Genomic DNA, 8,290 nt, shown 5'->3' with positions numbered 1-8,290 from the left:
CATGCTAAATTACCACTTAGTGTTCAGGGATGTGTAGGTTAGGGTGGATTGGCCATGCTAAATTACTCCTTAGTGTTCATGGATGTGTGGGTTAGGGTGGATTGGCCGTGCTAAATTACGCAATAGTTGTCAGGGATGTGTAGGTTAGGGTGGGTTGGCCATGCTAAAATGCCCCATAGTGTTCAGGGATGTGTAGGTTAGGGTGAGTTGGCCGTGCTAAAATGCCCCATAGTGTTCAGGGATGTGTACGTCAGGGTGGATTGGCCATGCTAAATTACCCCATAGTGTTCAGGGATGTGTGGGTTAGGGCAGATTGGCCATGCTAAATTACCCCATAGTGTTCAGGGATGTGTAGTTTAGGGTGGACTGGCCATACTAAATTACCCCATAGTGTTCAGGGATATGCATGTTAGGGTGGACTGGCCGTGTTAAATTGTCCGATAGTGTCCAGGGATGTGTAGTTGGGGGTGGATTGGCCACGCTAAATTACCCCATAGTGTTCACGGATGTGTAGGTTAGGGTGGATTGGCCGTGCTAAATTGTCCCATAGTGTTCACGGATGTGTGGGTTAGGATGGATTGGCCATGCTAAATTACCCCATAGTGTTCAGGGATGTGTAGGTTAGGGTGGATTGGCCATGCTAAATTGTCCCATGGTGTTCAAAGATGTGTAGGTTAGGGTGGATTGGCCATGCTAAATTACCCCATAGTGTTCACGGATGTGTAGGTTAGGGTGGATTGGCCATGCTAAATTGTCCCATGGTGTTCAAGGATGTGTAGATTAGGGTGGATTGGCCATGCTAAATTACCCCATAGTGTTCAGGGATGTGTAGGTTAGGGTGGATTGGCCATGCTAAATTGTCCCATAGTGTTCAGAGATGTGTGGGTTAGGATGGCTTGGCGATGCTAAATTACCCCATAGTGTTCAGGGATGTGTAGTTTAGGGTGGATTGGCCATGCTAAATTGTCCCATAGTGTTCAGGCATGTGTAGGTTAGGGTGGATTGGCTATGCTAAATTGTCCCATAATTTCAGGGATGTGTAGGTTAGGTTGGATTGGCCATGCTAAATTACCCCATAGTGTTCAGGGATGTGTGGGTTAGGGGAGATTGTCTGTCCTAAATTTCCCCATTTTGTTGAGGGATGTATACGTTTGGGGCAGATGTCTGATTATAAGGTCAGGAATGGATCTCGGTGGGTTACTCTTCTGATGGTTGGTGTAGCCCTGTTGGGCTGAAGGGCCTTTTTCCACACAGTGGGGATTCTAACCTATGAAAAGAGCTGCTGTGCCAGGCATAGGGGTGTGATAAGCCCCTGAAGGACACCCTCTCCCCCTAGAGTGGACCTGGCACTGTCCCCACTGGGTCAGGATGGGGTTCGTCAGCCGAGACTGCAGACCACACAAGGAGCTGTCAGCTTTTATTCCCTCAATTAGCCAAGGCACTTCCAGCAGTGTGGCAAGTTGGACCACTGACGCAAATGACAAATGTGCCAACCACCATGGTCAGTCTGATCAGCACCTCATCAGGATTTGCTTATTGTCGCCAGGAAGCGAATTAGCTCGCAATTTTAATAAACTTCGATGTCAGACTGAACTCGCTTATGCTGTTCCCACATTGAGGTCGTTCCAACACTGAGACAGCGTGACTCTGTGACCAAACACTCCCAGTTTAGTTGATAAATAACCACCTTTTCATCCTGTACACTCTGTCTCCTTTTTCACAGCCGTTCAGATCATTACTGCTGATTTTAAACACTTCATTAAACAGACACATATTTGTTCAGACACAAACATATTAAGAGCACTGACCCTCATCCGTTTGAACTTTAAGGCCAGGTCATTCAGGAGAGATATTAAGAAGCATTTTCGCACACAAAGGGTGGGAGAGGTTTGGAACTCTCTTTCACAAGCGGCGGTGGACACTGGATCAGCTCAAGGGGTTGGCTGCTCTACTCCCAGTCCAATGTTCCTCCTCAGTCACCATCTGACTTCTCAATCGGGCAGTTATAAAATAAATAAGTGTCATTGCACATTGGTGAACCCAGCACACTCTGCCATTTTCGGTTGTGACAGGTTGGAGTCAAGGCAAAGTGTTCCCTAATTTTTATTATAAGACAGGTTAGTAGTTAGTAAACAGTGGTTGTATTGTAATCCGTGTATTTTTTCCTCTCTTTATTACACTAGTATTTGTTATTGGTTGTATTTTCAATAACTTTATATTTTTGTAAAGTTAAAAAAGTTTTTTTTGATTAATCAAGTAAAGTGTGACGTCAGTTTCGATAGCAGGAAGGGGGACAGTATCTGGTGAAGGTGCTGAACGGCCTGCTCCTCAGTCTTGTGAACTTCGAACGGGTCAGTGGCAGAATGGTATCGTCCACCTCCCCGCTCAAGCCACAGGTAGTTCAGGCCGGCTGACCAAACTGGGGAGCATTCCCATGGGGGTGGTCAGAGGGGATGGCGCTGGGGCAGGAGGGGAATAGGTTTTGCAGCCCTCAGTGAGCATCCAGATGGCCTACCAGAGCGGGGGATAATTGAGTCATCGAGATGTCCAGCACGGAAGCAGACCCTTCGGCCCGACCCGTCCATGCCGACCAGATATCCCAACCCAATCTGCCAGCACCCGGCCCATATCCCTCCAAACCCTTCCTATTCATATACCCATCCAAATGCCTCTTAAATGTTGCAATTGGACCAGCCTCCAGCACATCCTCTGGCAGCTCATTCCATACACGTACCACCCTCTGTGTGAAAAAGTTGCCCCTTGGATCCCTTTTATATCTTTCCCCTCTCACCTTAAACCAAATAAAATTGAAATGAAGTTACTCATTTCACAATGTGCCTTTTTATTTGTTAAAAATACATAATAATTAAATACATAATAACTTCCTTCCAGTTTCATGCAAATTCTGTACAAATACCAATATGATATGATTTACAGTGCTGGTTAAATCAAGCAATTCATTCGAGAACACAGATATTGGAAATCACAGGCTGGAACATTCCTCCACACAAACACGATTATGGGGTGAAATTTGATCTTGGGTGGCAGCAAACATTAGCTTCCTAGTTTTTGTCCATTTCTAAGCAGTGGGCTTCCACGGCTGAACCTAACCGTTTACCATCACACAGGATGGCAAAGTGACTCAAGATTCAAGTGGGGACTATCCTTAATTGCGTCCGAGCTGGTAGTTTACTTGGGGAGGAACTGAGAGCCTTCCTCTGAAACCACTGGGGGATTTCCCTGTCCAGAGCCGACGAATCATGAATTTAAGCAGTTGGAAAGATGACAGCGATTCTGACCACCATGAACGGATCTCCCCCCCCCCCACCACAATTCCAATTTTCCTTAATCAACAGGAAACAAAATGTGGGGGGGGAGGGGAGGGGGGCAGAGTTTGGTTTGGGGGAAGAGTTTCTTCAGTTTGTTAACTACTTAAAGATTGACCAGTCAGGGAGCTTGTTAGAGGTAGACATAAAACTGGGAAGGGAGCAGGTATTAAAAATAATGTGCTGGTAAGCTGGCAATAATCAGTTTTAGAATTTGTTGCCGAAACAGGAATTACTGGCGAAACTCGAGCGGTCGGGCAGAGCTGACGTTTCAAGTTGGCTGACTCTTCACCAGAACTTGAGTGTGGTATCTCTTTTATTCCCTCTCCCACTGCATGACGGGACTACCCCCCTCCCCCTCGTCCAAAACTCCGCACCCCTCCAGCCCCAGTCTGCTGTGACCAGGCGGGCTCTATCTATCACAGGTATTGGGAGATCCCAGACTCCCCAAAGCCAGTGTGTATTCTCTGTAACACTTGGCAACTTGGGCGGCTGAAGAGCTGATTAAACATTAACAAGTTGTCTTTCCTGACAGCACTTTCATCATGGCTATGACTCACAGACTTGGAAGCATACCGCATGAGAAGGCACGGTGACTCAGTGGTTAGCAGCGGCAGGGACTGGGTTCGATTCCAGCTTTGAGGGCGACTGTCTGTGTGGACTGTGCACATTCTCCCCGTGTCTGTGCGGGTTTGCTCTGGTTTCCTCCCACAGTCCAAAGATGCGCAGGTCGGGGTGAATTGACCGTGCTAAATTGTCCAGAGTGTTAGATGGGTTAGCCATGGGAAATGCAGGGCGATAGTGGGTGGGTCTGGATGAGACGCTCTTCAGGGGTTCACTGCTGACTTGATGGGCCAAAGGGCCACACTGTAGGGATTTGATGAAATCCCTGAAGAAGGGCTCATGCCCGAAACGTCGATTCTCCTGCTCCTTGGATGCTGCCTGACCTGCTGCGTTTTTCCAGCAACACATTTTCGGCTTTGGTGAGATTGAGGCAGACAGTGGGCTGTTGCCATGCCAACAGGAAAACACCACCGTTTAAAAGAAACAGCTGCAATTTAAAAGTCTTCAATGAGGATCGCAGGGAAAGCTAGATTGGAAGGCTTAAACTCACCATAAAGCCTGGCGCAAACATCTCACTCTAGGGATTGGTCACTGAACTCAACATCGCCCTCAAAACCCAACAAATGAAAGATCACCACAGTGGTGGGGAGGGGCATGGTCTCAGCGGTCAGCACTGCTGCCTCACAGCGCCAGGGACCCGGGTTCGATTCCAGCCTCGGGCCACTGTCTGTGTGGAGTTTGCACATTCTCCCCCCCCACCTCCGTGTCTGTGTGGGTTTCCTCCCACAGTCCAAAAACATCGGGTGAGGTGGCCATGTTAAATTGCCCCTTAGTGTTCAGGGACGTGTAGGTCCGATGCATCAATCAGGGGTAAATGTGGAGTAATAGGTTAGGGGGAATGGGATATGCTTCAGAGCATCAGTGTGGGCTTGTTCAGCTCCTCTGTTTTCCCTGAAGGAATTCAGGAACCCGACTTGGGACTAACCAACGTTTCATAAGAGATTTCACATAACTTCATGGAGACCGCATTCCTCTCTGTGTGAAACTGAGCACTCCCCTCGTTTTTATGAACAATCTGCTGAACTGGCGCCTTTAAGGACTTCTGTACTGTACATAAACACTGTCCTCTCAGGCCCAGTTCTGAGTGAAGCAATATTAGGCCCAGGCCTAAATCTAGCTCCCACAGTCCCACTTGACATTGAGGTCTAGCTGTCTTCGGCCTGTCTGGCTGGGAGGGAAACCCTCTCCAGGAAGGGGAGGTTGTTTCAGGATTTGTTTTTGGTGGGTGGGTGGGTGGGAAGTTGACGGCTCTCACAACGTCCGCACCTTCCAGATGCTGCCTGGCTTGCTGTGTTCTTCCGGCCTCCTGCCTGTCTACTTTGGATTCCAGCACCCGCAGTTTGTTCATGGCCTCCACACAAGCTCAGTCCCCCTGCACAGGAGAGCAGCGGATGTCCACTACTCCTTGCCTCCTCCTGGGCTCTCTGGTCAACCCCGCTCCTGCTCCTGGCTTCACCCCAGGGTGTTTGGGGAGGGGGTGCGGCTCTCTTCCGACGCACATTAAATGAGGTGAAAACTCGCCATCAGAACCATATCGCGCATGTCCACACACACAGCTGAAAAGTTGAGAAACAGGGATCAGATTAGATTCGATTCCCTACAGTGTGAAAACAGACCCTTCGGCCCAACCAGTCCAAGAGTAACCCACCCCCCCCTCCGACTAATACACCTAACACTTTGGGCAATTTAGCACAGCCAATCCACCTCTTTGGACGGTGGGAGGAAACCCACGCAGACCCGGGGAGAATGTGCAAACTCCACACGGGCAGTCTGCCCGAGGCTGGAATCAAACCTGGGACCCTGGTGCTGTGGGGCAGCAGTGCTAACCACTGAGCCACCGTGCCGCCCTGAGAGCTCCAGCTCCTTCACGTTGCACCATTCCCGCGATGTTTTCCCTTTATGAAAGTTCCTGTTGTATCTGCCCTTCCAAAGCGGCGTGTTTGTAGCTCATGGCAACCCGCTGAGTTAAACACATCCCCCTCCTGTCGCCCCAGGCTGTGTCCTGACTGACTAGGTTAAAGCTATGTCGCCATGGTTACCAAAACACCGCCCTGTGCAAACCTGAGCTATCTTGAGAATGGAATTTAAAAGAAGTTCTGGGATTTACATATCGAAGAACAGAAAGCAGCCTATCCCATTATGAAAGATGAAAGCTTTAATCTACGAATGTTTACTGTGTCACATCTCCATGGCACTGGGCTCCTTTGACTATAAATTCTGAGTATGATCCACAACCATCTGATTAAGGAGCGGTGCTCCGAAAGCTAGTGCTTCCAAATAAACCTGTCGGACTATCGCCTGGCGCTGTGGGATTTTTCACTTTGTACACCCCCCCCACCCCCCAGTCCAACACCGGCTCCTCCAAGTTTGTACAAACAGTTTCTCCCCGTTCCCTCTATCGAAACTCTCCCAGATTACAGAGGGTAGGGATTAAATCACTTTTTAGTCCTCTCTGCCCCAGGCAGTAGCGGTCCCAACTCCTCTGCCTTCCCTGAAGGAATTCCGGAACCTGACTTGGGACTAACCGACATTGCAGAAGACGTTTCGTGTCACGTCCCGTCAGTTAGAGTTGATGTGGAAAACCTAGCAGTTCCCCCCCTCCCACCGTTTTTATGAACAATCTGCTGAATTGGAGCTGGCGGCTTTCAGGACTGTCCCTCTTCCCATGCTCCCCGGTAAAATTGTGCCATTTATCCCGGATCACGTTCTCTCTCCTGAGGCGAGATGGTCATAATCCCAGGGAATCATTGGACTGCCCACTCAGAGAGAGAGAGAGAGAGAGAGAGAGAGGACTGATGATAACCCACCCTGCAAGCCACCACACTTCAGGTGTGAGGGGTAATCTCAGTCAGTATGAGGATTTGAACCTGTGTTTCTGGCACCATTTTACTTCGTCAACTAGACATCTGGGTAAACTAAAGTGCCCTTCCCTTCTCACTTTCTGTGAGTACCCCTGTCCCTGTCCAGTCTAACCCTCATGGGTTTGTAGCTGTGGTGTCAGTGGAATTGGTTCGATCTGTCTTTGACTGAGGGAATGGGTGGGGGGGTTCCTTCTCGTTCCCCAGCGATGGGCGTCAGGTTTCTTTGGTAAAGGACACGAGGTGTTGTTGGAAGTAATAGATTTCGCCCCAAACCAACGTGGCTCACCCCGCCATTCATTCGGCAAGTTGGAGCAGCAGTTAGATGCCATGGTGAGTTGTCATGAGAGCAGGACCCACACTCCCCCCCCCCCCCCCCACCACCACCCCCACACCTCCCCAGCACGATGGAGCCATTGGGGCAATGGCGTGAAAATTGCACACTGTAACCTCAATGTAGGTGGGTGGGTGGGGCAGGTAGGAGCATCATGTTGGCTGGTTCAGGTCAGTCCCCTCCCCCACACCTCATGGCGTCTGGTGACAACCCTGAGACCGATGGGCAAGTGGGATAGGGAGCGACCTCTCCCCAGTCTCTCAGCCGATGCCATTCCCGACTTGGTCACCCTTAAAACCGCGGTCGATGTGGCCAGCTGCCTGGCTGCTTGCCTTCTGCGGGAGCGGGGGCCATTCGGCCTCTCTAGCCCACTCGACGAGCTGACCTCCTGCTGGCTTCCCACCTGTACGGATTGGGCACCAATCACCCGGGCCGATGACCCGAAACCTGCACCCCGCGCCCCCAAACCCGCCACCCCCACACCTCTCCAGCCCCTTCTCCTCACCGTCGGACCTCGGGTGTCTCAGGCCCCCAAGTCCCAGTCTCCTCTTCAGGCTCCTCACCCACCGCTTGGGCCCTCGCTCGGCGATCGACTCAGGGCCTCGTTCGGTCAGCGCCAGGCGGTCAAGGGCCGGGTCCACGGGGAACGGAAGCTCGCCGCCCGCTGGCAAGGCCTGGGCTGGCTGGCGGCACAGCGGGCACGGCAACTCATAAACGCCCGAGCCCCTGCGCTCCGCCGAGGACAGCAGGGTGAGGAGGCACTGGCTGCAGAAGATGTGCCCACAGGGCAGGATCCTGGGGCTCCGAGTCCTCCTGGCATAGGGGTAGTAACAGATGCTGCACTCTGTGTCTGCTGGCATTCTCCAGGATAGAGCAGGAGCTTTGTGTGTGTGTCAGAACAGACGAGCCCTGCTTTTATAGCAGAGTTCCTGGTGATGATTCATTCAAAGCAGTGATCTCACCGAGGGCGAATGGGCAAATTCTTTCGGTCATCAGCAAGGGACGATGGCCAAGTTTTGCAACGTGCCTGGTTAATGCTTTCCTCCTCCAGCTGCCAATGCATTTTCGGAAGCAATGATTGACAGACCCTCGCACTCTCGAAATCCAAGATCACGGCTTCCAGTAAACCAGAGGCAAGTACAGTAGTA

At 50.9% G+C, this 8,290-nt stretch overlaps 1 protein-coding gene across 1 annotated transcript; it reads right to left on the bottom strand.

The window, feature by feature from the left end:
• Nucleotides 1-5,418: 5,418 nt before the first annotated feature.
• LOC122548359 (E3 ubiquitin-protein ligase RNF183-like) lies at nt 5,419-8,064 on the bottom strand. Its single transcript, XM_043686903.1, has 2 exons — nt 7,648-8,064; nt 5,419-5,506 (listed from the first exon to the last, which is right to left on the bottom strand). The coding sequence occupies exons 1-2, from the start codon at nt 8,000-8,002 to the stop codon at nt 5,451-5,453; spliced, it is 411 nt and encodes a 136-aa protein (XP_043542838.1). The 5' UTR covers nt 8,003-8,064; the 3' UTR covers nt 5,419-5,450.
• Nucleotides 8,065-8,290: the final 226 nt, after the last annotated feature.

This window comes from Chiloscyllium plagiosum, unplaced genomic scaffold (genome assembly GCF_004010195.1).
Source record: "Chiloscyllium plagiosum isolate BGI_BamShark_2017 unplaced genomic scaffold, ASM401019v2 scaf_52, whole genome shotgun sequence".
NCBI lineage: Eukaryota > Metazoa > Chordata > Chondrichthyes > Orectolobiformes > Hemiscylliidae > Chiloscyllium > Chiloscyllium plagiosum.
This window is presented reverse-complemented; position numbering and strand designations above follow the sequence as displayed.